The 27,905-nt window shown below is 40.1% G+C and overlaps 1 protein-coding gene and 2 long non-coding RNA genes across 3 annotated transcripts; 2 read left to right on the top strand and 1 right to left on the bottom strand.

Annotated features, from left to right (window-relative positions):
• Positions 1 to 53: 53 nt before the first annotated feature.
• LOC137480484 (uncharacterized) lies at positions 54 to 596 on the top strand. The gene is made up of 2 exons (XR_011002937.1): positions 54 to 265; positions 375 to 596. It is a non-coding gene; the product is annotated as an uncharacterized lncRNA (long non-coding RNA).
• Positions 534 to 16,881, bottom strand: LOC137480489 (uncharacterized). The gene is made up of 2 exons (XR_011002939.1): positions 16,668 to 16,881; positions 534 to 670 (listed from the first exon to the last, which is right to left on the bottom strand). It is a non-coding gene; the product is annotated as an uncharacterized lncRNA (long non-coding RNA).
• On the top strand, positions 3,909 to 27,659 carry TARP (TCR gamma alternate reading frame protein). Its single transcript, XM_068201537.1, has 6 exons — positions 3,909 to 4,394; positions 4,519 to 4,833; positions 18,745 to 18,789; positions 24,047 to 24,337; positions 25,781 to 25,834; positions 26,560 to 27,659. The coding sequence occupies exons 1-6, from the start codon at positions 4,352 to 4,354 to the stop codon at positions 26,691 to 26,693; spliced, it is 882 nt and encodes a 293-aa protein (XP_068057638.1). The 5' UTR covers positions 3,909 to 4,351; the 3' UTR covers positions 26,694 to 27,659.
• Positions 27,660 to 27,905: the final 246 nt, after the last annotated feature.

The raw sequence follows: 27,905 nt of genomic DNA, 5'->3' as shown, positions 1-27,905 counted from the left end.
AAGTTTTTCAGATCGAGTATTTTTTGTCTTTTCTATGCCGTTCCTGCCCATGGTTTAGCTTGTCAGTAAATTTAACACCCTCTGTGGTAGTGTGTTGAAGAACAACCATTGGATGTGCTGAATGAGTAATTTCCTCCTCCCAGTCATTTGATGCTTTGTCCACCTGAAGGGCTTTATAACATTTCTGTTTATTTCATTTTCAGGTCTAATCTGCACGGCAATATGTTGCTGTTTCCAATCATTCTTGCAACTTCATTTTTGTCCTGTAAGACCTTTTTCCTCTTCTCTCTCCTTCCTGTCTACAGTGAACATAAGCCTTGTTGAAAACTCCAGGAGTTTCTCCCCTCATGCAATTTCTCTGCTTTCATTTCCAGGTGTAGACATGCAGTCAGTGCCAGTGCAAACCCCAGAGATGCAGAAGCAGATGAAGGGCACGTCTGCCAGAATGTCATGTCAACTGGGGGACAAAAACATTGTACACTGGTACAGGCAGCTTCCCGGAGAGCCGCCAAAGAGGATACTGTATGAGTCTGCAGGGGCACCTGCTTTTGAGGACAACAATGATAGAAATAGATTTCAAGTTCAGAATGATCCTACTCCATTTGTATATAATCTCGTGATAAATTCTTTAACCCCAAGGGATTCTGGCATTTATTATTGTGCATACTGGCTTTACCACAGCATTAGTTTGGCAAAGATAAGCCTTACAAAAAGGCTTTTTTTGCTCTGAACTGCAAGTTGTGAACTCTGCTAAAAATTCAAATAGTTCCTTATTCCACCCCTTTCATGAGTTTCTGTAGCAGGAGAGGAAAAACAACGTCTTATGACAAGTGTTAAATATCGGATCTTGACAATGAGTATATCATTTCAGTGCTCAGATTTATCTGCAACATCCAGAAAGTGAAGCCTTCCTGTCACTTTAAGATAAATATATGAAACATTGCTCCTAAAATGAAGGCTAGATTTTACTGAAAGCACACACCTGACAGTAAACACAGTCTCTGTGTGTGAGTTATAGATTTCTCTTCTCTGTTAGAATTCTAGCAAGCAAAGCAACATTTCTTCATCCCTCAGTATTTTCTCTTGGAAAAAAAAAAAAACAGGAATAGGAAAGAAGGGGGGAAGACCAGCTGATCTTGCACATCCTCCTTCATATTTTTCTTTTGCCTTCCTTTGCGTCTCAGTCACTAAAAAGTCCTACAACAGCACAGAAAACCTAATTTTATCATTGCAGTTCCTCATTTGATATGTCCAAGACATAAATTGAAATCCTCAGTCACAAGCTATGCCGCAGAGAAGCAAAGACTCTCAGTGCCTTTGGGTTAAGTGTACTGAGTTTTAGAAATCAGATTCTACAATCAAAGACTGGTCCCAGGAAAGCTGGCATTTTCCTGAAAGCTCAAAAGTGTCAAAACACTGAGATATTCTTATATCTTACATTTTCTGAATTGGAGTGCATGTGTTCAGTATCTTTTAAAAATGAGCACAAATACCTCCACAGTGATGGATTTATAGTTCTACAGACTCTGAACATTTTTCGCTAAAGTTTCTATGTGATTTGAGTATATAATATCTTACTATGGATGTTTCTGTCTTCCTCAGCTATTTGAAAAATAGGTTGTAGTACATGTGACTTCCGATGTTAACTTCAGTCAGCCTGCCTTTTGTTGTTGTATTGTGGGATCTGAGAATTTCTCACAACCGGTCTAGGAGGTTTCAAGAGTAAGTTGGCAGCAACTTCCTGAAATGGGTGTTTGGGCAGCCAATAGGTACCTTGTTGGGGATGGAAAGGTAAGGGCAGCCGTGGCTGCAGTGTCTATGAGCCAGTGGTGTTCAGACTCCTGAGAGAAGGCAGAAGGGCAAAAGGCAGGACCTCAGCCCTGGACTTCAAGAGAGCAGACTTTAAGGTTCTTCAGAGATCTGCTTGGAAGCATCACATTGAATACAGCCCTGGAGAGAAGTGTCCAGGAATGCTACTTGAGCCCCCAGAATTTTCTCCAAGTTCAAGAAAGGTCCAGTCTGACACCTAGAAAACCAAGTAGAGGCAGCAGGAGTATATCAAGAGTGAGCAAAAAGCTGCTGACTTTAATCAGGCATTAAAATGAAGTATAAAAGAGGTAGAATCAGGGGTAGATGATCTAGGAAGAGTATGGAGCTGCTGTTCAACCATGCAGGAATGGGTTTAAGAAAGCAATAAACCAGCTAGAATTGAATTTGGCAAATGAGGTAAAGGGGAACAAGAAAGGATTCTACAAATACAGCAGCAGCAAAACACTAGGGAAAGCTGCTGGATGGGGCAGGGAAACTGGTGATGTATGACATGGAAAAACCTGAGGTACTCAGTATTTCCTTTGCCTCAGCATTTACCCATAAAATGGCCTTCAGGTATCCCAGGCCCCTGAGACCAGATGGAAAGTTTGGAGCAAGAAAGATGTAGCTTTTGGTGGAGGAGGATCAGGCTAGTGAGCACTTAAACTGCACACACCTAAGTCCATGGTGCCGGATGCAACGTACCCCCAACTGCTGAGGGTCTGGCCAATGTCTTTGCAAAGACACTTACTTACATTTGGAAGGTCACAACCTTGTGCACAACTTGTGCACAATCTGCACAAGTTCCTGAAGACTAGAAGAAATCAAATCACTCTTATTTTCAAGAAGTCACTCTTACTATAAGTCACTCTTATTTTCAAGAAAGAGAAAAAGGAAGACCTAGGGAACTACAGTCAGGTTAGAGGAGGTGATGGAGCCACTCATCCTGGAAACCATTTACAGACAGGAAGGTGAAGAAGGTGATCAGGATTAGTCAGTATTGATGTACAAGGAGGAAGTTATTTAGATAACTTTAGATAACAAAGCTCTTTGCAGAATAGATTTTGGCTATTTCATCAGTGACAAGTCTATCTAGTAATAATTTGAACCTGGAAAGGTCTTTTGTAAAACAATATTCCAGCCACTGCATGTGTCTTCTCGGCATAGACACTGTCATATTTGGCCAGTAATTATTCCTACTTGGAGACTTACTGTGTTAGAAAGCTTACAGTACAAAACCTAGACAGTGTCTGCAAATTAGACATTTAATCATGTGCGATCCAGTCACTGACATATTCCTTTACTCTTCCTCTGGAATCAGGTGCCTGACAGATTTCTGCTTTGTGATCAGAAGAATAGCAATGTACTGCTACTGTTTCATATATGGTACTTTTTGGCAACAGCAGCCTGATTTCAGGTCCTCAACATAGGCAATGCAGTTTTCACTCTGATTATAGTTGCCCATGCAGGATACTACTGGGATATGTGATCTCTTCCTTGACTCTCCCTCCCTTCACCTCAGGGTGACCTGATGGAAAATTAAACAGGCCTTCCCACATTTATTTATCGGGAAGAGGGGGATTATTTCCATTGTCACCACACAGAGGCAGTTGTCTCTCCTTACCTGACCCTCCTCAGAGCTCTGCATTCACATGCACCTTTCCAAACCACGTAGTAACGATTGCCACCAGCGTGCTGCATGTGGTCAACTGCCAGCAGGAGGGAGAATGAAGCAACTCATCTTCACTCCCATCGACCAACAGCCTGGGCTTACCAGTCACAGGGGAGACCCCAAAGCATCAAACCCACTCATCAAGATGTCTCTCTGCAATGGCTGTTGACAACAGCTGTTCTCTTTTATTTTCCAGCCTTTTTTCCAAGAAGTGTTTGCATCTCAGCTAAGCTATGAAACTGAAATCCTGTGGCTGTGCATTTCCTCCCACAGCCTAAACCACAGCAAAGCAAAGGCAAGTCCCATCAGTCGAGCTTCTGCAGTCACTGAAGTCACTGTAGGTTGATGGTCTTCACCTTTGGTGGAGGGCAGTACCAGCACGGGGCCACCCTGGGCACTTCTGCACCTTGCATCTAGGTAACTAAGCTGAAGCAGTAAAAGGCAGTCCTCACCTGCTCTGACACTGTGCCCCGCTCTGCACCCCTCAGGTAAGGTATGCACTCACTGCCCTCCAGGGTAACCTCCAGGCTGAAACCTTCACTCCACCATACATATCTGGACATGCTCTTGGTTGCAACCTTTTCTCAGTCACTTTGACTGAATTTTATAGGGCCATAATCCTTGGATTTTATCAGTATTTTCCATATTTACTTGAAAAGCAGACAGGACTACAGCCTTTTTACCAATTTTAATATTTGGCAGCCCGGAGAGGGTTTTCTGCAAAAACACCCCATCTGCTTGCACACAGAAGGTTCATCACTGAAGACCATTCAAGAGAGCCACTTCCTCCTTTCATACAACACGGTTCCCATTTGGAGTCCCTTTCATCCTCCTTTGAATCTCAATGAGTGCAAAGCGTGACAAGCAAACATGCTGCTGCTGGTAGTGCTTGTGGCCACAGCCTCCTGGTCTTGTAAGTACTTCCTTCTTTTCCTACCTTTCCTCACAGGCACCCATGGCTTTGCATCCATAACAGACATCTTTCCAAATCCCTGAATTCCAGCTAATTACATAATTTGTCCTTTTCTCTTTCCTAGATGGATTTGCACAGGAAATTCCCATGCAGAGTCCTATATCCATCATCAAGTTCCAAAAAAGTGCACGGATGACATGTGAAATTCAAACATTAGAGGCAAATTTTGATGGCATCGTCATACACTGGTACAAGCAAAAGGAGGGTGAAGCTCCAGAGAGGTTTCTGTTTGTTTCAGGAGGCAAGGTTACCGTTGAAAGTGGCTTTCAAGCAAACAGATACATGGTTGAAAGAAGTTCTACCCAGAAGCGGTGTGTTCTTACAATAAAAGATGTAATTCCAGATGATGCTGCTACTTACTACTGTGCCTACTGGCATCCTCACTGTGATAGAAATGTAAAGATCATCAAGGCAAAAAAACCCACCTGCAACATCTGAACCACAAGGTTGTAACTGGGCCACTCCACCAGTCTTCTCACTGCATCTGAGTGAACTGCTGAAAGGCCCAACCTTTTCCTGCTACCCCAAAATAGTGAGTAATCCCGCACAAATGTCCTTCTCAAAGTCTGGTTTATCATTAGCAGTTCTGTCTTCAACATACATCTACTATTTTAAGGGCAAAGGAAGTCTTCACTGCATTAAAACTTAACACATAAATACTGGATACTTACCTGCTCCTTTGGTGCTTTTACACAGCCATGACATAATTCTGATGGTCTTTAGGGGAGCAAACAGAGAAGCAGTAATCTTCTAGTCTGGCCACTTTTCTCCCATAGGAAAGAGTAGGCAGAAAAGAAATACAGTGTGCTGAATGAAGTACCTTGGTGATGGGAATTATATGCTTGCCACTGCCTAGCACTTTTGAGAAAAAGTTTCACATGTAATATTCCCTGCTGTACATGTAAGCAACTGTAAGCTGTTGGAAAAACTGTAAGCCATGTCTACCCTAATTCAGTTACCACAAAATTCCACACAGACCAGTTCAAATTAGAGATTTGCAATCTCTTACCTACCAGAGCTGATGATACGCTGCCTATAACCATCTTCTTTGTCCATTTCATGTTAAAACAAATAGGATTGTCATGGTTTAGGAATGGTATTTCCCAATTTAGTGTTCCCACTGAATCACTCCAAACCTTGTGTTGCTCCCTCCCTCCCACTTCGCCTTCCCCCTACCACCTGCAGTGAGCTAGAGAGGAGAACTGAAGGCACAAAAGTAAGAGGTATTTGACATGAGAACAATTTACTGGAAACAGCAATGCGGTAAGAAAAGGAACAGTAACAGCAACAATACTAACAACAGTGTACAAGAAAGGGGCAAATGATTCATGCACATAAACTCACCACAGAGAGCCATGTAAAACATGAACCAACTGCCATGCTACCCCAACCAAAAGAGACCCCCTTTTCCCCTGCCCCCAGCAGTGACACAAGGTGTTGTAGAATACAGGTGTCCCTGCTGCTGCAAAAATTAACTCTGTCTTGGCCGAAACCAGGACATTATCCGTTCCTGATTCTATACTATGTACATCATACTCAGATCCTACACCTTCCAGCTATGTATATATACACATATCTATATAAACAAAAAAGCATGAATATAATTTCTATAGTCAATGGCCATCCCTCCAAGATATCTGTTGAGTTCATTTAGTCCATGACTGTGGGTTCTATCTGTCCTAGGTGTCTTCCAGGGCAGGAGGGCTGGTGTGCTGTTGGGTGGTTGCAAGCTGCATCAAGAGATCACGACTGGTGAATCTGGGGCAGTCCATGCTCATCGTCCATGGTGGTTTATGGCATACAGTGGCAGTGTCATTCAGCAACTGATACTATACAATTCAACATTACAGACTTATTACCAAAAAATCAAATCCCCTTGAGGAACAAATTGCATTTCCCCATCCCTCTGATTTACCCACCACATGCACCCAGGTCCTTCACCAAAAACAATCCCATGGATGGCTTTCCCTTTGCTTGAGGCAGGACTAATCCGAACTGTCTACTCTAACATATATTCCTTATATGCACCATGGAGACTGTATCCCCTTCTCTGATATGTGGAGGCTTTGATATTCCCAGAGGCTGGTGCATGAAAGACAATATGATACACCCACTCAATAATACTGTGTTCTCTGGCCCAGCTGTCTATGAGGCCAATTTTAGAATGAGTCCCATTGTCTGACTCATTTCTTTTTGGGATGCCACGTTGCCATAAAACTTGCTTTTCAAGGCCCAAGATGGTGGTCTTGTCAGTGCTGTGAGGCACAGGGTAAGTCTCCAGCCATCCAGTGGTTGCTTGAATGTAGCAATTGCCTTGGTGGGTTTGCAGGAGTGTGATGCAAGCAATTTGCCAGACTTCTCCATATTTATATTTCAGTCATGGTTCCCCATACTACAGAGGCTTTACCCTCTTAGCCTGCTTGATTGCAGCACACAGTTCCCAGTTGTGGATAATCTGGAAGACAATGTCCATTATTAGGTCCACCCCTTGATCAAGAACACATCTGTTTGTTGTATCTCTTCCCTGATGACCTGAGGTGCCATGGGCCCAGTTAGCAATTCATCATTGCCAGTCAAGATCCGTCTCAGACACTTTAATTTTGGCAGCCCATTCCACCTGTTTGCTGTTGTGGCCAACTCTTGGGCACTTGTGCATCTACATGATGTACTTCTCCAACCAGCTTCTGTACCTGGCCAGTGATGCCTTGCATTTACCTCTGCACTGCCAGTTGTTCTTTTTGCATCTCTCCATCCACCTCTGCAGAGCATTTGCTATCATCCATGATTCAGTGTAGAGGTAGAGCACAGGCCATTTCAAAACCCAGCTAGACAGCTTTCAGCTGTGCAATAGACTTGCTCCACCTTGTGCCTCAATAGCTTCTGTGACTCATCATGTAGGACTCCATATATACTGGCTTTCCATTTTCATTGTATCCCTACAATACAGCAGGAGCCACCAGTAAAGAGAAGGTATCACTTTTCATTTTCTGGTAGCTTGATTATATGGTAGGGCCTCTTCCTCCTCTTTGGTTTAAACTTCCTTTGCTGTGTTGCCCCACACAATAATGTCACCAATGTATTGCAAGTATTCTGTAGCCTCATTCTTTTCCAATACAGTCTGGATCAGTCCATGGCAAATAGTGGGACTGTTTCCACACCTGAGGCAGTCCATTCCATGTGTACTGGACACCCCTCCAGGTGAAAGCAAACAGTGGCCTTCACTTTGCTGCTAAAGGAATGGAGAAAAACATTAATGCAGCCTGTGGCTCAGGGGTCCGTCCGACCCCCGGCTACCTCTGCTGTAGGTGTCCCGGATAGCACTGGGCTGATAGGCACAGACTGTCCAGGTCCCTCAGGCTAGCTCCCCAGCCGCGGGCAAGCTTAGCATGCAGCTCTGAAGTGATTTCAGCTCTTTGGTGAATTCAGCTCTTAGTGGTTTCGGCTCTTTGCTCACAAGTGCCTCAGCAGATGCAGGGATTAGAGAGAGAGAGAGAAGGCTGTATGCAGTTCCACAGCGGAGTCTTTTAATTGGCAGCTCCTGTGAAGAGTACAGTGACAGCTCTTCTGCTGAACTGAACAGAAATGGGGGTTTATATAGGGTACAGGGGTGTTGGAAATTGTCCAGTGGCCAGGGTTGAGGTGAATATGACCTATAGTCTTACAGAGAGATAACAAGGGTCCGAGGGCGGAAGAGGGGCATGAGCAGGCATTTCTTATCTTAGGCAAGTGACCGCCAGGGAGGCCTTGCAGGGCCTCTGACTGCTACAAAACATATTAGCAATGTCCATGGTGGCACCACTTTGCTGCCTTGGACTCCAGTTTTCACTGAAGGTCCAGCATGTCCTTCACAGCAGCACTCAGTGGTGGTGTGACTTCATCCAGGCCATGATAGTCCACTGTCAGTCTCCATTCTCCACTGGACTTACACACTGGCCATATGGGGCTATTAAAGGGTGATCAAGTCTCACTGACCACTCCCTGGCTCTCCAGTTCATGTATCATCTCATGGATGAGGGTCACGGAGTCCTGGTTGGTGCACTATTGTTGATGATGAACTGTTGTGGCAGTGATCGGTACCTGTTGTTCTTTGACCTTCATCAGTCCCACAGCAGAACGGTCCTTTGAGAGACCAGGCAAGGTGTTCAGCTGTCTAATTTCCTCTGTCTCCACAGCAGCTATCCCAAAAGCCCAACAATGCCCTCTTGGGTCCTCGAAATACCCTCTCCCAAGGTAATCTATGCCAAGGACACACAGGGCCTCTGGGCCAATTAGAATGGGGTCTTTTTGCATTTTGTTCCCAGTCAGGCTCAGCTCATCTTCCAGTACTGTCAGCTGTTGGGATCCCCCTATCACCCCAGTAATAAAGATAGATCTCGATGGCATCAGGGTACATTGTGTGCCAGTGCCAACTAAAGCCTTACACTCTTGCGCCAGGCCATCAGATTCATACAGTCCAATAGATCTGATTGTCCCTTTTCTCCACCTGGCTGGAGTCCCCTCTAGAGTTCTGGTCATAGTATTCATTTCTCAGTTCTTGTAAACATGAGCTGGAGGTCCCTTCAAGAAGACCAGAAGTAACATCAGCCCTCCTATTTTGTATGAGGATTTGCCCAGTGTAAAGTGGAGGGGCATTTATCCTTGAAGAATTTCCTGCATAGGCTGTCCTGGGTACAGAGCTAAAAAAGAGGGGTGGAGTTTCTAACACTATTTAATTCTATACCATTCACATCATGGCTGGAGTTTGGTTGCAGCAGAAAAGGCTGAGCCATCAGAAGGTGGAAGCAGTCAGTCTCACCTCAGCCATGGGAAAGAATAAACTGTTCCCTTAAACATATGGCCATCGGAAACTCAAAAGGGGTAAATGCTGCTACTGCCAGAGCTGCTGCTACTGTTGCTGTTAATTCTGCAGCTGCCAAGAACCTCAATGCAAGCTGCAGTGTCCACCACGACCACTACTGGAATAACTACTGCCCTGGGGAAAGGGACCCCTGCATTGGGACCACTGCTGCAACTGATGGAGCCAGCAGTTTTCAGCAGCATAGCTCCCATTCAGACTACCTAGCTAGCTTCCCAGGTGCTGTATGGTCCAGCGCACAGGAGGAGGGGCCAGGTCTCACTTTCTTGTCTCAGGTTGTGCAAGGTCTTGGCTGGTGAATAACCTTCTGTATGCAAATCACCTTTGTTTTGTGTACTTTAATATAGTTACTGTTCATTTTTCTTATTTAATTCATGTTTTTTTCTCAAGTAAATGGTTCTCTACTCAGAATCTCTGCTTTTAGTCTCTCACTAAGAGGGGGTTGGGGGGGAAAGAGAAGCTTAAATGGGGTTTAATTTTCCAGCTGTGTTTTTAAACCAGCACACTCATATACTTGTGCTGCTAGGGCAGAGGTGCTTCCTCATGTTCTCTCTGTAGTCATACAAGTAAAACCACCTCTAGGTTATCTCATGGTATATACCTCTCTCTCGAGCAGGGGGGTGCATGATCCCAGTAGAAGAGACTGGTCCATACTGGCAGAACATCAGACATATCCTCTCTAACATGCTTGAATCTTTTGAGTCTGTCCGGAGTCTTGGACAATGTTTCAACAGCCAAGGGTTAGGTTGGTAGGGAGGAAAAAAGATGAACACATTGTCAGAGTTGGGTGATCACCTGAAGCAGTTTCTTCTTCTTTCATTGACATCAATGAAAAGGATTTCAAAGGATTAGTGTATGATGATGGCAAGCTCTGTACAAACTTCTGCCACATACATTGTATACACTGGACAAGGGACTGCTTGTTATTTGAATCCCTAAAGATTACTTTCAGCACAGCTAATTCGCTCAGGTACAGGATACCTTTTCCCATGGTATTCCACTGACTTGGGTACCCTATTGGATCATCTTTGAGAGAATGAAAGAATCCTTTCCCTTCCACTTGACAGGAGTCACTTCCAGAGGCTGAAAGTTTCTGTCCTCTTCCCAATCTCCTTGCCAATGCTCAGATCCCAGAACAAGGATCTCAGCTGCTTGGCTTCGCTACCATCTACTTTTAGGCTGTGGACCACGATTTCCCAGCATCAGAGCAGGCAGGTCACATGGGGCTCTTCTGACTGGGAGCTGAAATCTTTTCACATATCTCACAGCTCACCTGGGGTAGGGATTAGGTGTTTATGTCTGGCCTTGCCTCTTCCTCCTGTTGTGAGGGCCTGTAGTGGTTTTGCATGAGAAGCATCTACAGATGTGATGTAAAAGCTTTTGTGTAACTGGCAGTCTACAGAACTACTGGGAAGCTGTACACACCTCTGTGAAAAACACATGTTAAAGACAAAAAAATTTGGAAAAACTTTCTTTCTCTTCTGGTCAGTAAAGAGGTAACATGCCCTGGCCCCTGTCTTAGCTAGGCCAGGCCAGGCAGCCCTGGCCTCCCCCCAGGGCACTCGCTGGGTTTTTATCGGCTGCTGAGCAGGGGAGGGAGTGCTGGGGTCAGGCGATGGTTGAGATTTCTAACATCTTGCTACTAGCCTGGAGCTGAGCTGAGTCTGTTAACTTTCAGGAGCAGCCCAGGCCAAGACAGCTCAGATAAGATTCTACTACTATAACTATTGGGCAGGGGGAAAGAGAAACTATATACCCACTCCCTCCCTTTTTAACGTGTTGCTGCTGAGTTTTAGACTGACTGATTAAATTTTAGCTGCCCTTCTGTCTTAGGTTGGAAATGGAGGGTGTAGTCTATTCCTATGTGATGGGGCAGTTATCTTCTGTTACTTGGGCAGTTTTCTTTATCTCTTCCACAACCCATCTTCCCTCCAGGGAGATATCTTCTGTTAATGGGCCATTGAGTGCCACAGCATGACTGATAAAATTACATCATCCCAATGTGAGAAGCTCTGCCCAGAGGGAAGAGCCAAGCACTCCTTACTGGTTATAATCAGAGCTCTGGAAGACCACAGTCAGGCTTTTCCACTGGATTCCCAGAGGAGCAGCTGTCTTCTCCACTGGATTCCCAGGGGAAGACCAGGCCCATCTACACCACCACTGGATCTTCAAAGGAAGACTATACCCTTCTACAGGCTCACTGCTTCAACAGAACCACACCTGTCACTGTGGGAAGACTGCAGCCACCATTTCAATTGGACTGCTACCAACACCCTGACCAACAAGGTGTCAGGTTGTATTCTGACTCTCTCAGTGTTGTTTTGTATTACTGCATTGTTTACTTTATTTTTATTTTCATCCCTAAATTAATAGGTAAGAGAAGCCTCTTTGTTCATCATTAAACAGGAACTCAAAGAAAGGAGGAGGCTTTTGTGAATAACAGGAAACCGGAGGATATGCAGACCCTTAAGTTGATTGTACAACTAGGGTCAGGAGGTGTGTAAACATGTATGGAAAGATCGTTACAGGGTCATAAACCCCCAACGAGGAAGAAGAGGAGAGCCTTCATCCAGATGACCACCAGAGAGCAGAAGGCAACCCCCAGCAACTGGAGGCGCACATGCAGAATACTCCCGGAAAAGCCACAAATGTGGAAGAAGAGAGAGAATAAAGGACCATGGGAAAAGGGAAACAGTGTGAGCCGTTGGTGGAGCACTGACTCCCCGGCTACACCCAGTGCTGTTTGCTTGTCATTGCTTGCTGTAATCAATAAATTTTCTAATCAATCTCTAAAGATTGGACAAATTATTTACCCTAACTTATAACACCTAATAAAGAACTGTTATTCCTACTCCCATACTTTTGCCTGAGAGCCCCCTTAATTTCAAAATTATAACAATTTGGAGGGAGGGGGTTTACATTTTCCATTTCAGAGAAGGCTCCTGCCTTCCTTAGCAGACACTTGTCTTTTCAAACGAAGACACCTTCAAGTCGTAGTTTAGGTGACTATATACAAACTTGAAGTGAGATATTAATTCTTTCAGTGCTTTAATCCTCTCTCAAGTAAAAACAAAGAATAAGATGCAAGTATGTAAAAGAGCAACATAAAAACACTAAAGTTAATGAAGAGGAAATCAAGTCCCAGATGGGAGGGATGAGAAGATGCCTTAATCTTGGGGCTGAAATCCTCCTATAAAGCTATAGAGAAAGACCCTTTTCCCCTATAACACATAAATGTATATAGAGATGAAAGTGTTCAAATTGTAGATATTAAGCAAAAGCTTCCATACTAAAGTAAACAGATGTTAAAATAGCTATGATCCCATGAGAAGTTTGAACAGAGAAGGAGAGAAGAGTAGTCCTGTGCCCTGAAGAAGAAAAGAAGATCTCTGTTTCTAAAGATAAAGATGATTTTAGAGATAGATAATGAGACATTTTACCTTTAAACACTTTAAAACAATACCCCATAAATTAACATAGCCATAAACACAACTGTGAAAAAAGCTTATAAAAGATGAGAGAGAGTTCACAATTACAAATTTCCCTGAGTGGCTGCTATTCATGACAGCCACGAGAGAACTGTTTTTCTTGTAGAGAAGTCTCCATAGCATTAACAAGAGGGACTTCTCTCCCTAAGTAAACTAAAGAAAGACTATTCTAGAGGTAGTAAACTGACTGAAATTTTAAATTTTGTTTCTTTGCGCTGTCAGCAAGAAAAAAGATGTTGTGAGAGGAAGAGAGGTGTTCTGAATGTTTTGTTCTGACTCTTATTACTCTTTCTTTTAATTACTAAATTTTTCTTTATACCCTTTTAAAGTTTTCAGCCTGCTTTGCTTTTCTCTGAATCCTATCTCACAAGTGAGTGCATTAGTGATTAGCCAACACTAAACCCACCACACTCCTTAGTGTATAAACCTGAAAATCTCAAAAATAGCAAAATCTAAAATTAACAAACAACTACAGGGCCCTATTCTTCATCTCTAACTAAACAAACTGATTTTGTCTTGGATTTCTTCTTCTGTACTAGCATGGCTTGTTCCTCTCATTCAGCTGCAGTTTGAGTGGTCACAGTGCCTGTGGTCTGTTTTCCTCCTCTTCTCCATGAGGGTGCTGTCTGGTATTGAACTGTGTCCGGTAAAGAGTAGGCAGGGCACATTGCAGTAAGTTACACCTCTGCCAGTGTCCTGCATTGTGACACACCAGACCCAGACAGTATGTGCGAGTGTCACCTCAGGACTATTCAGAGAAAGTCCACATGGCAAATAAATAGAGACGGGAATGATTTAGTTTTAGACCTAAAAATCAAACATAGTTTTAATCAGCAAAATAAACAAGGAGCAGAGACCGCAAACAGGGTATAGGGTGCGCTAAAAAGGCGAGGGTCGGGGTAGGATCAGTGATATATATATGGGATAGGTTAGGGGTGGAATCTGAGGGACAGGGTACCAATCACAAACTAGGGTTAGGAATATTAAAATCAATGCAGCAAATAGCAACCAATAACAACAAGAGGAACAAAGAACTTTCTACCAATCATTTTATATATTAACTCCCAGGGGACAATGGGGGTGAGTTTTTGCTCACCATAACTAAGGGGATTTCTCCCACAATCTAAGAGCAAAACCTTCATCTCGCTCAACCCCAAAACTGTAGCTGTTCAGGGGTGAACTTCCAGAACATTTTAGCAGAGTAATCCTTCGAATCTGGCCCATTATCTCCTACCTTTCACGGCACTCATGACTATTCACTCTCAAGTTAGATCTCTGAATAACCCCCCTATATATCTCTGTCCTGACTCTAAACATGGTGTGGGACACATTGAGATCTGGCAGACTTTGCAACAAGAATACACTTTTTTTAACATCCAAAAGAAATTCAAAATTCTCAAAAGCTGTTGTAACAGGCCTGAAGCAGGAAAAGGGGGTGAAAATCTTGGGAAAATCGTCCTCTCCTGTTCCTTCCACAGACTGGCTATTATTGCCAGCCGGGGGTCTATGTACAAATCACAAACAGGACGGGACTCCTGAGGAACGCGTCTCAAGCTGTTTATTTTCCAGCATCACTCTCATTACATGGTTATGACAATGGGAAGATGGCAAAAGCTCACATCCCTGGCAGCGGACCAAGAACTTAATGTTACAACTTACTTTAAAAGTTTTTTGACCAATCACACAATGCAAAAGCATATTGACAGTAGTTCTATCCAACCACTATGAGCACACCTACCTACCTTGTTAAAACAATGCTTGCTTATTTCAAATACAATATCTGCTTGGAAGTCTTAAGTTACAATGCACAGAGCTCCATTATTAAGCTTAGAACTTCCCAATATCTTGCTATAGATATACTTTTCTGTAGCTTAGGGAGTTATTCTAGACAAGTGTTAATACACAGACCATTGTTCTATTTGTCCTTACTTTTCTACTTCTTATATAATTTTCCTGCTGACAAATCTTATGGCTACTGCTTAGCTCTGATCGCAGTTCTGCTATGTCTGAGGCCTGCCTTTTGCAGCTTTCCCAAAACCCTCTGATTTTAAGGATTCCCACAGCTATGATTATTAATAGAACCCCAAAGGCTGTGGCCAAGGTAAGGGTAGGAGAGCAACACTGAATACACATCCCAAATGTTCCTCACTGACTTTGATGTTGTAATGTCATTAGCTAATATCCCCTAATACATCAACAAAGCAACCCTGATCCTTCTCCCTGCTCTGAAAAAGAGCTATGCAAGGAGCACACAAAGGAATATATACATGGTTAGGTACTACAGCCATGTAATCAGATCAAGCAAAATTATAACCAGTGGCTCCATGCTTTATATAATAAATGCCTGGATCAAATTTGTTTTTAACCATCTCTGGACAGACCTGTTGTTATCTCAACATTTCATACTCAGTTTGGACACCAAGCAAGGCTTTCATGGTTTAGGAATGGTATTTTCCAGTGTAGTGCTCCCACTGAAACTCTTCAAATCATGTTATGCTTGCTTGCTTCCCCTACTCTATTGTGGAGGGCTTGAGGGTAGAATTGAAGGCACAGAAGGCAAAAATCATGGGTTGAGATAAGAACTATTTACCGGAAACAGCAATGAGATAAAAACCAAACAATAGCAGCAACAATGCTAACAATTAAGTGTGCAGCATACAATACCATTCCCACATGGTTGCTTGAAACTGGCATTAGCTGACTGCTCCCTCCAGCCCAGAACCAGCATTACCCAACTGCTCACTCTGTCACATGCACTTGACCAGAAGGAACCCCTTTTCCCTCAGAAGATACTTCCTTCCCCCACATCTAGCAATAAGGTGAGGTGATGTAGAGTAACTTCTGTGTCCTAGCCATGCACTCTCCTGTCTACTGCAAAAATTAACCCTGTCTGGCCAGAACCGAGATAGGTGGTTTCCTTCACTGCATGTCTAAGGGCATGGCAGGAAAAACACCAGTCAGCATCATTCTGTCTACATCACTCCTGCCCTTGATTTGTGGTTGTGATTAGGATGTTTCTGTTCAGAAGACTTCAAAGTAGACCACTGGGGTTTTTTACAGCTACTTCAGCTGAAAGACCTTCACTTTCTAGTTCCTCTCTCTCACCACAAATAATAATTCTCAACATAATTTTGCAGTCAGTATGCTACAAGAGATCCCAGAAGTATTCTAATTCAGTTTATTTTAAAGGCCAAACTAAGCATGCAGGCTGCTTGATTGACAGTAGTAATGACTCCTCTGATGTTATCTTGGGCTGGTTTATTAAAAAACCTGTGCGAGGAAAAGCCTTCTTTTCCCACCAGTTATTAGATAAAAAGCTGCCAGTGAGTTGCTGTAGCAAAGCCTGGAATGACTCCAAGAGATGGGCAGACAATAACCACTAACTTGGGGGAACATGCAGCACACAGACACTTTCACAATGCTTTTGGTGCTGGTTCTCCCTCCTTTCTCTCTTCTGTGTTCTGACAATGAAAAATTGACTCCATGCTAGTAGAACTTGATATCATGTAATTGCAGGTGTACACCTTTGGTAAAGAGCAAGATTTTCACCTGAAGGTACGTGTTTTTTTTACATGCAAAACTCTGTGTTCTTATTTACTGTCTAAAATCAAAGAAAATCCATAATCCAGTTCTAAGACATTAAGTGGAGGGGTTATCTAACAAATTTGTAACACTTCAGGAAAGATATTTTCTCTGAAGGACATTAGCTATCAGCTGAATATCCAGATGCACATCTGAAATTCCTGATGACCTCCCAGCAGCCAAGGACCAGGTCTTCATGCAGACTCCCATGAATGATTGGGAAAAATTGGGATTTTCTTCATCAATGGTATATCAAGAAAGCATGCTGGCTTGTTGTAAAGTCAAAACATAGTGTGGAGCACCTGGATCAAGTACTTTGGCATGGGAACAAAGCTAATTGTCTCTGGTAAGTACCATTATAATTGAACAGATTTTCAAATAATCATTCAAGTTCTCAGACAATCAGGAATGAAAGACTGTGAGGAAAATTATTTTCTCCCTGATAAATCATATTTTGTTTGTGAACAGTGCATGGTGCCCCAATTGGGTAGGTAGATTTAAATATTGGGATGGTTTCATCCTGTTCTAGGAAACAAAAGTGAACTGCTTGAAAGTTAACTCCCAGAACAGCATGTGAGAAATGAAAATGTTCCTTATTGACAGAAGTGGTCTTGTCTAAATTGATTGGGAAGAAAAATTCTCTGAGTGTAATATATTTCTAGTTCCTGACCCTACTGAAAGCAACTGGTTTACTTTTGTATTTGTATTATTTTTAATTGTGGTAAAGCTATGCAATCAAAAGGATGAATGCTGTTTTCAGTATAAAGCATATAGCAGTGCCTACAGTATGTTACTCAGAAACTACATGACATTATCAAGGTAGCTATAATTAACTCAAATTGCAAACTGCTGGGGAGAATTACAGAGAAATTTAAAATGTTTTCTATCCATGCCTCTGACAAAAAAATTTTCAGAACTTTTTACTTTCTACAAAAATTAAGGTATTTCTAAAAATAGCACTCTAGTCAATGTTGAAAATTCGGCTATAGCACTCAGTCAGATTTATCATCAGCCTCTAAGCCAGAGAGACTTTTTCTGTAGCCTATGCAAGAAAAGTGCAGTGCAGGAGATACTGATAAGCATTATCAGACTATGGGATCCTGACATCAAAATATTTGGAAGTGGAACTGAACTTTTCAAGTTTCAAGTAAGTTTCAAGTTTCAAGTAAGTACAAAATGTATAAAACCTGGTTACTTCTGAGATGCTTTTTAATACAGCTAGATATTGGCTGCCATGAAGTGCTCTGCTATTTTGATTCTCTCTAATTCTAACTGTTCTGAATACTTTGCAGGATTTCCCCCTTAAACAGCACTTCCATTTGCATTTGCAGAAACCGATGTAATTGTTCTGTATTTATGCATGAAATGGGGGAAACAACAGCTATTGCAGAAGAGACCTATAACTTATCCCATTATGATTTTCTATGTAAAAATGAATTTAAATATGGCAAAGACAGCATTTGGAGAACAGAAAAATGTTTTTATCCCTAAGTATGCACATTTGACCTTAGTGATGTTCCTAATGCATTCTAAAAATACTATGTCCAACCTCTGTGTTATACATGATCTTTGAAAAGCTAAACATTTTTCTTTCGGACTGTATCTGACTATGAATGAAAATGAGAGTTATCTGAGATATGCCCAGAACAGTAAGTTGCATGTTTTAAGATAGGCAGAGTTGAACGGCTGCTCTCTCTTCCTAGCTTTTGCAGAAACTGCTTATTATCAGTTATTAGTACTATTCAAAATATTTTGCTTCAAGTAAACCCTAGGTGCTGTGATACTTGCCTGTAATTTGGCTCAGGTAAGCATCTGAGATGAAAATAGTTTGTCTAATTTTGACCAGCTGAAAATGGTGTATCTTGTTAGTGGGAATTTTAATTCCAATCAGTTCAGTTTTGCTTTATGTTACTGGTAATAAAAATATTGGTCAATAGTCTCATGCTCCTCAGATCTCTACATAATGTTCACCAGCTCTGGGTCTGATCTTATGGGGGTGTATAAGGAGCAAATTACATTATCAACATCTCATCAAATAAATCTGAGGGTGATGCTGCCTGTTTCCAGAAAGCAGAGATGGTGCCAAGGTGCTCCATCTGTGCGGTCCACCTAAACTTTCAGAAAACTCAAATTAGTTGAGATGAACTCTGTTCATTTAACAACTTATATGCCCTCCAAAAATTCCACATTTTTTCCATTTTTTTAAACTTTAGTTTATTTTAGGTGACTGCTCCTTTTTTACTTCCCTAGTGTCCAAAAATTGATTATACAGCAAATCTGATTTTCTTTAATGAATACTATGTACCCATGCAAACACAACTGAGTCGCACTGATATTGTAAAGGCTTTATTCACTGTGATTGGTTATTACAACAAGGTGTTTGGCTCAGGTACAAGACTCATTGTCTCAGGTAAGTTGTATGTATATTGTTCATAGAATAAGCTATAGGAGCTTGCAGCAGTAGTATTATAGATGAGTATTATACTATCTCAGAGGTCACTCAGCCCACTTAGAGCCTCAGTCAGCACCATTCCTTGTACAGGATTTTCTTTCCCAGCTCACCATTCCTACATTCATCCTTGTGGTATTTGTAATGCAGTGGTTTAGGATCACAAACATGCCTAGAAAGAACCTATTTCAAGCCACTTTTGATCATAGTTCTCCTAGAAATCTGGTGCAAAATGGTCTGTAATAATTTTCAGAGACCACATTCTTTCCTCCAGCTGTACTGAAGGAATGAGCAGGGAATCAAGCAGCTGAGAATTAAGCATGAAAAAAGAAAACCTCTTTCTAATACAGATACAAAGAGCAGTATGCAATGGACATTGCAAAAAATCTTTTTGGATTAGGCTAGAAAAAATTAAATAACTTGTTCATAAGTATTTTGTCACATACACAACACTTTGGCATTAGAAATAAATTAGTACCTCCAAGTGTTCTTCTCATTACTTAATAACTGCTTAACAAATTAATTAATTATTCAGTATTAATTATGGTGAATTACTGTGTAATAATTGCTTAATGAAGAAGTGATCCTTTTTTTGCCTTTCTTGCAGAGACATTTATATTATTGGAAAGTAGCAGACAAAAATATTTTTTCCCATTTCCCACATGTGCTTTAAATGCCATAATCCTGAAGTGAACAACTAAACAAACACAAGGCAGAGGAATTACTGCTACCAAGTGTTTTAAGCCTGGTTAATACATAAACCTATATTAACATATCAAGCAAAGATTGGTTTAATGATTTATGCCAGAAGGACTAAGTAAATCATACCTATAATTCACTGGAAATATCTGTGGCATGATAAGCGTGTTGTTTTTAGTGGAAATCCTTACCTACCTAATCAGGCAGTTGCCATGCTTTTCGTATATACAGTTTAAAGTAAATTATTTTCAATCATCACTGTAATTCTGTAGGATTTTGTCTTTATGAGCCCAAGGTTTTGACTCATTAATAGAGTAAAATGGTTGTAGTTACTTCACATTTAAGAACTTAAAATCATTAAGCAATGGAGGAAACCAGAATTTAAGATAAGGGTCTTTGTGAATAGCAGCATTAACTAAGATTGAATCCAAATATTCTGCATTCACAAAGCCAAATTGAGAGAATCTTTTTGTTCATATTATAGTTGTTAAATCTGGTACTTTTCTGGCCAAAATCATAGAATCATAGAATGGCTTGGGTTGAAAGAGACTGTAAAGATCATTTAGTTTAAACCCCAGTGCTGTGGCCAGGCAGTTTCCACTAGATGAGGTTGCTCAGAGCTCCAGGGATGGGGCATCCACAACTTTTCTGGATTCTCTGTTACAGTGCCTCACCACCCTCACAGTAAAGAATTTCTTCCTAAGATCTAATCTTACACTACTCTCTTTGAGTGTGAAGCCATTCCCCCTTGTCCTGTCGCTACATGGCGTTGTAAAAAACTCTCTCTCCATCTTTCTTGTAGGCTCCCTCCAGGTACTGGAAGGGAGCAATTAGGCGACACAAAGCCTTATCTTCTCCAGGCTGAACAATACCAGTTCTCTCAGCCTTTCCTCATAGGAGAGGTCTGATCAATGTATTGGCCTCCTCTGGACTTGCTCCAACAGGTCAATATCTGTCCTGTGCTGGGGACCCCAGAGCTGGACTCAGCACTCCAGGAGGGGTCTCATCAGAGCAAAGTATAGGAGCAGAATCCCCTCCCTTGCCCTGCTGATCATGTTGTTTTTGGTGCAGCCCAGGACACATTTGGCTTTCTGGACTGCAAGTGTACATGGCTGGGTCATGTCCAGCCTCGCTTCCACCAACTCCCCCAGGTCCTTCTCAGCAGGGCTGCTCTCAATCTGTTCATCCCTCAGCCTGTGTTGATACCAGGGGTTGCCCCAACCCAGGTGGAGCACTTGGTTTTGTTAAACGTCATGGAATTCCCATGGACCCACTTCTTGAGCTTGGCCAGGTCCCTTTGTATGTCATCCCATCCTTCAGACGGCAGTTTCTGTAAAGGAATATACCAGTGTGGGAGGGAATTTGGTATTTGGTTCTGGCACAAAACTCATTGTCTCCAGTAAATTTTTTCACAGTCTTATGTTTTTGAAAGTTTTGCAGTGGGAAAGCTTTGGAAAGAAGGCTGACAGCTCTTTAAGGTATCAGGAAAGGCTCACCATAGGTCAGGACTATACTATATTGTTACCAGTTATAATCCCTGAAGTCACTGTCAAGTAGGACAAGAATGCAGTTTATGAGCTGAGTGTGCTGAGTGCCCTCAGGTCCCACTGCCTTGGAGTAGAACAGAGGAGCTTTGAATGTCAGTACAAAATTACTCCATTTTGTAGACTCATCCAAGTAGCGCAAATTAAAATTTCAGTTTAAGAACACAGTGACTTTATTTATAAATCTCACTTATAGACACTGATAAAGAAACTGTAGAGGAGTTTCATTAAGAAAACTTTTGACAGCTAATCTATATAAACATATATTTTTAACTTATTTTTTTAATAGCTCATTGGTTATGAACCTAACTCCAGGATTTCATTTGAACAATGTTTTACAGCCTTGCTGCATTGTTACATGAGAGAAAAGACAAAAGTTAGCTTAAGAAATATCTGGTCATACCTATATTTTATATGTAAAAGTAAGATCTTTATATCTTTTAAAACCTGCCTTAGAAAACTGTTTAACAAGGTAAACCACAACATTTTTCAATGTTTAGCTGAATCAAAACTGACAGAGGAGTGCAAGTTCAATACTTGAAAATTCTTCAGAAAGAATCAGATAATTTGCCTAGAAAAGCCAGTGTAAACTATCTTGCTGACTTCAAAGACTTTGTAGATCAGCCTGAAAATACATAAAAACCTACAGCAAATTCTACAAGTTTTCACCCTTTTTTTTTCAGAAACATGCATACAATTTTTTTTTCTCACATAAAAAAAAAATAGATAGATAGACAGATAGATGCAAAACTTAACTCTTTCAGTTCTCCACTGCCATCCATTTACCCGTATATGTACATGCAACACTTCAATGCATGCACACAGCTGCAATTATTCAAGCAATGTGTTTCCTCAGTATTGTGGTATGATTTAGGTGCTTCATGTAAGCTACACACCTAGGGTGTTTTTACAGTAAATGGAATGACATTGGCAATTCCAGAGGTGGAAATTATTCCATCATAACAGAAGTCTCTAAAATGAGCAGGATGAAGTAGCAGTTGGAAGAATCACTCTTGCCTCTCCATTTAGACTTGATATCCTAAGAAAATAATGTCAAACTAAGCTATTATATGTACTGAAATTATCTAGAACAACTTACTAAACTGAAAATCTAAAAGAAACCTCTAAAAATTCATGAAGCTTTGAAGAGTGCCATATCACTCAGACAAGAGCTACTTCATGATCTTGTGAACATATATATGACTCTGGAACAAATAGATAACTTTGGAAATTACTTTAATTTTTCATCCTTGGGAGGACTGATGCATAAAGAAGATAAAATTAACTCCTAAATTAATGTTAGAACTATAAAGTTGACAGCAACTTTATTTCTGGTACAAGATAACTCAGTCCACATTGTCATTTTAATGACAGCTCTAAAATGAAGGAAATTCTTAATATACGGAAGGTAGACACCCTTTTGAAGGTAGACAGGTAATCTTTCTCTTTAAACACCAAGATTGAAATACTTCAAAGAATCAGTAAGGTGTTTCAGGGAGAATGCAATATAGAAGATTTCTCTAGAACAGCAGATCATTCAAAGAAAAGTGAAAGCTTTTTGGCAAAAATTCATTTTATAGTAATGTATTTTCTCCTAATGCATTAAAACTGCACCAATAAGTCAGACCACAACTTAAATCCCATGCATCTACTTGCTCAAATTCAGTGGCAGAGACTTACATAGGAATTCAAGAGAAAAAGTGGGATAAGGGAACACCTAAAATGTCTCTGCTGCTTTAAAAAATAGTCTTAAGCAGTACTTTCTATGCAACAAAAGTCAGTTTTGAAAACTGTATTCAGCCTTCAATTGCAGTTAAAGCATAGGCAGAAATGATTGGCTGTGAGCACTGCCTATGCATTCACTGCAGAAGTTTACGTTTATCTACATCAGACCCTTAGATTTACTATCCACTGAAATAATATTAAAACGTCATCTCAGTGTGGACAAAATCTGGATGATTTTGTCTCCTCCTAATCCAGAGAGCATCCAGGCTTAATCCAGAGAGGCAAATAAAATGGAGATTATGTCAAAAAAGCTTGGGGAAACAGCTCACTTTTATTTTAAAATATATTAATCTATATTCATACTGAGCATGTTTCCCAAAGCACAACATCTATGCAGACAACTCTGGCTAGATATGCTGTTTAGATGTGACAATGTTATCCTGCTATAGCATGTTCTTCTGCTTCAGTTTAGTTTTGGTTTTTCATTTTCACATGTGTTAATTCAATCATTTAAACAGATCTAGTATGGCAGAATAGCATTGTCAACCTTTGGTGTCTAGGGCATTTTGTGATTCCATTTTCCCGTCTTGATAAAAATCTTCACCAGGCAAATACATGGAATGCCTTAAAAACAAAGCAGTCATTGTCTTCTTCCCTTCCCTCACGCCCTAAGAAATATCACAAAATTAATATTGGCTTTTAAAAAATTAATAGATATAGCAGATGTTCATTATATAGCAGTGGGGACTTATGCTGGGGTCCTAAGAGTGCTAAGATTTTAAAGGTAGGTGGTCTATGTTTAATATTCTGTGGACAAAATTTTTATGTACTTGTTTTTGCATAAATATTGTAAAGCAGTAATAAATTCCTCTTATTGAATACATGAAGCTTGTTCATGAAATATTACTATTATTTAATAATTGTCAGAGACTTGAACAGTCAAATACACTTTCTGACAGCAGTACTGCTTGGAAGGTTGTGGGATATAGGCACTTGTGTAGCCACCTGAAGATTTCTAACTCAGTTTCAAGTGACATTAACAGCTATTGACATATTCAACAGTATTTCAGTTTCTTAATGTTTCTCAAAAGAGCATTTACATTTGTTACAAGCGTATTAATATTTATTAATAAGGCATTTATTTTGTTGCTCTTCAGAATTTGTATTTTTGGCAGTGTATTTATTATCTGTACACTACTGATCTTCCAACTCTCTGTTTTGTTAATTTTCTTCATCAATAACCCATCCAGAAAAAGGAAGTTCTCCTCCAGCAAACTCTGAAATCCTGAAGAAAAACCATGAAAATCAGATAGTGTATGTTTGCCTTATTGAGAAATTCTACCCAGAAGTTATTAGGGTGACGTGGACTAAAGATGGAAAGGAAGTAACAGACAACGTAGTAAAAGGTGACACTTGGCAGTCCACACAAGAGGATGAATATTCAATTGCCAGTTGGTTAACTGTGCCAGCAGAGAGTGAAGACAAGAAATACTACTGCAAATACGAGCATGAAGAGAAAAATATTTTACTGGCAACACCAGGTATATTCCGTATGTTAAAAATGTAATTTGGTGTTCTATTACAAACATCATTTTTCTTTACAATAAAATTAGAGTAATAATGCTTTTTATTATTGATGAAGACATCTGTGCTCCTAGGCACATTAGCTAAAGTACACAGCTGGAGAAACTACCAAAAGCTTTCCCAGGAAAAGTAAACACTCTGCCTGTGTTATGGTCCCCAAGTAAGTATTCCATTGCAACAGAAAAATAATAATTTTAAAGTAGTGAACCTCATCAGGTATAAACTAGCACAGGTCCAACAGATCTGCACTGAAACATATATGTTACTTTCCATATTACTGAAGTTTCTGAAAACAGTATTACCTCTCATAGCTTACAGGTCTAAGTCCCTCTGACATCCCCTGACATTAGTCACTATTATAAAAAAACTAAGAAGTTAAAAATGAGGTTACTGAGAACAAGTTTAAAAATATTACTTACCCAAAATCCAAAAACAGTAAGCTAATAGCCATGTATAAAAATAAGATTTTGTTTTTAATTGTGGGAAGATTGATTATGCAAAGCCAAATCTGAAAGACAATGCAACTCTAAAGAAAAATTAACTTATACTCAATGAAAATTGTTTAAATAATCTATAAGAAAAGTGGTCTAAATTGGTTTAGATTAATCTTCTCTCCATACCCATCTCTGTTTAACTTACTATAAATTAACCTAACTTCAATGAGAGCATGGCCATAAACAACAATTACATTTCAACCTTCAAAATATATACTGACAAAAATATACTTCAAGCTTATCTAGATGGAGGATGTATTTAGAGATGCAATATAAATGTCTTTAATGTTTCTGTTAATGCATACAATCAACATAACCAAGAACAAACTCCAATTTGCTACTTCAAGAACAAAAAGGATGTATTTTAGAGGAAACAACCAGCACCAAGATTCCCAGTAGGGAAAGTTAACATCATACACTCCTCAATATTATTCTTTTCTGTTGAACAACCACTAACATATTAACATATTAACTGAAGTCTCTTCCAACGTAAATTATTCTGCATTTCTGGTAGCAGTAAGTTGTGAAGGCAAATGGACTTCAGCTTCTTTGCTGACAAGGTCAGGTAGTCAAACTGACTCCTGTTCCAAATAAAAGAGACTTTGCCAAGGAACAGCTTAATGAACACATTTCTGAAAGGGCAAAGACACTTCTCCCACTTATGGCAACAAATATCCAGCCACTTTCTCAAGCATTTCTCCTCTTCAAATTTTCTCTGCAAATGAATATCTTGTGAATATCTGCTTTGCAGACTTATCTTAAGGCTCTGTTTTTTTATTTAATATTTATTTCCCATTTTCCCATTACTTGTTCCTGTACAGCCTCTTTTTTCCCTTATTTCTCAATTAATGTTTGTTAAAATTAAAGAAAAGCTTAACTGAGGCATTTAAACTCTCTTTCCACTAGATTCTGTGAAGACTGCTCCTCAGGAAGAGGACTGCAGAACAGTTTTTAATAGAGGTAATTTAATGTGTTAAAAGATGGAAAAGTGACTCATGTCATGCAAGAGTTAGATATTGCTACATATGATCTGAATATCACAAAAATTATCTTTCTTAGTAGTATGCAGGAAATCTTTCAAGTCTGGGGTCAGCAACTCAAAAACCTTTCACCACTACTCTGAACTAACTTCTTATATGGGGCTCTCTTACCTTTATCAGGTAGCTTTATTAAGATGCTACAGATGCTGTTTGGGCTACTAGATTATTAGCCTGCATTAAGCACCACCAAGTTTTTAAACACTTGGAGTAGTTAAACACTTCAGCTGATGCTACATCAGCCGAGCAATTGCCCAGAACTTCAGACAAATATTTTTTTTTTGTCTTGAATGGTATTTAGGAAGAATCATAAACAGTCATCTTCATTAAATACAAGATAAAAAGATTTAATCAAACATCGTACTAAGTGCTGGAAGCACTACAGGTGTGCTCTTGTCTTTACAAGGAAGAATAACCCAGTGACACTGATAGTCGGTTTAGTGCTAAGAAGACCACTAGGTCTGGAACTCATTAGCAGTGCAGACTCATTTAAAGAACAGAACAGATTTTGTATGTGTTTATGCTGTGCACTGGTGTCAATGTAATTGCAGCAGTAAACTGACTGCATTGTTCCATTTCTATCCATTTTTTAGGATGCTATACAATGTTGACATTAAACAAGACTTTTCTGTCTTCTATTTGTTACAGATCAGTTAATGCACAGGACAGCATATTTAATATATATCATCCTCCTTCTGAAGAGCTCCATGTACAATATTATCATACTCTTCTTCATCTACAGAATGTGGGTTTTAACCAAGCACCAAGGAAAGAAAGCATAAATACTGTTTTAAGAAAGGGCTACAAATTGATCTTCAATTTACTTTGCCATATGCTTATCCATATAGAATCTCCTGCTCTCGGTGTTAGATGTAACAGCAAAAAAAAAAAAAAAATTCCAAAATAATTTTCTGGTATTAATGCATAAAGGCTTATTTTTCTTTACTGCTAGTGTTTCTATATCAGTTTGGTTTTCTCATTTTTTTTCTGAATATTGAATAGGCAATAGGAATAATGCATTTTAATCCAAATCCATATTGCAAAATGAGGAAGGTAGCCATGTCAGAAAAAGCTATGCATCCAGAAGCTTGGGGTATAACAGGGCTTTTGACATATAAAGCAGAGATGTGTTTTGTCACTGTATTTAAGGCTTAATTAGGAGCATTCCTGTGCAGTAAATTCACAGTTCGGTTAATTTTTACTTTCAGTGACTTGTTGCAACTCTCATGTATCCAACAAATCAGGAATTAGTTATTCTGAAGTGGTATACTGTAAGAGACAATTAAACAAAACTTTAAAAAGTGAACAAAAGAATTTTGAATGATGTCAGATGAGAATAAAAGCAATTCTAAGGAGCACACGTGCAGAAATTTAAGAAATCCACCAGCGACACAGTCTGAAAATCTGCACATTGTTATTAAAAAAAAAAGAAAAATATCACAATGATCACGAGCATCATCTTGTGTAAATGCACCTTTTTAAAACTGAGCAAAACTGCAAATATGAAACTCTAATTTTCACAAAGGAAGAAAAATCCTCAGAGACTTCAAACTCTTAATCTCCCAGTTCCACACATCAATTCCTTTCAAATTTATATGGAACAATAGGAAGTAGACATATTGGGATAAATCACTTGCTTGGTTTTGGGCTAAACACTGCCCTAGGTTTTGGAGATATACCCTGCAGCATTTACATTCACTGTGTCTGTAATGATGATGGCAATAAAAGCTTTCCTCCAGCTGTCTTTATGAGGCCTGTGTTTGTTCTCCAGCATTTCCACAGCCTGTACAAAGATGTCTAGAAAACCTGATTAATTTCTGTGTTCATATAAATTTCTCAGGAAATCAAAGGTCCTTAAAACATCACTTTTCTGCATTTCAATGTGTTAATAGGAACACTTTTACATGGAACAATAAATACTAGTTTGCTACATCTTTTCTGTTATAAAACAGAAAGCTAATCTTTGTAAAACAGCTAAGCCATACCAAGGGAAA

Source organism: Anomalospiza imberbis, chromosome 1, assembly GCF_031753505.1.
Source record: "Anomalospiza imberbis isolate Cuckoo-Finch-1a 21T00152 chromosome 1, ASM3175350v1, whole genome shotgun sequence".
NCBI lineage: Eukaryota > Metazoa > Chordata > Aves > Passeriformes > Viduidae > Anomalospiza > Anomalospiza imberbis.
Note: the sequence above shows the minus strand (reverse complement) of the source record. Positions and strands in the feature narration are given on the sequence as shown.

What these genes read in the sequence shown, in the direction of transcription:
- TARP (XM_068201537.1), top strand. Translation starts at nt 4,352, where the DNA reads ATGCTGCTGCTGGTAGTGCTTGTGGCCACAGCCTCCTGGTCTT. An exon ending in GGCCACAGCCTCCTGGTCTT is followed by an intron (nt 4,395 to 4,518) that starts GTAAGTACTTCC and finishes TCTCTTTCCTAG; the next exon opens with ATGGATTTGCACAGGAAATT. An exon ending in TATTTTACTGGCAACACCAG is followed by an intron (nt 24,338 to 25,780) that starts GTATATTCCGTA and finishes TCTTTCCACTAG; the next exon opens with ATTCTGTGAAGACTGCTCCT.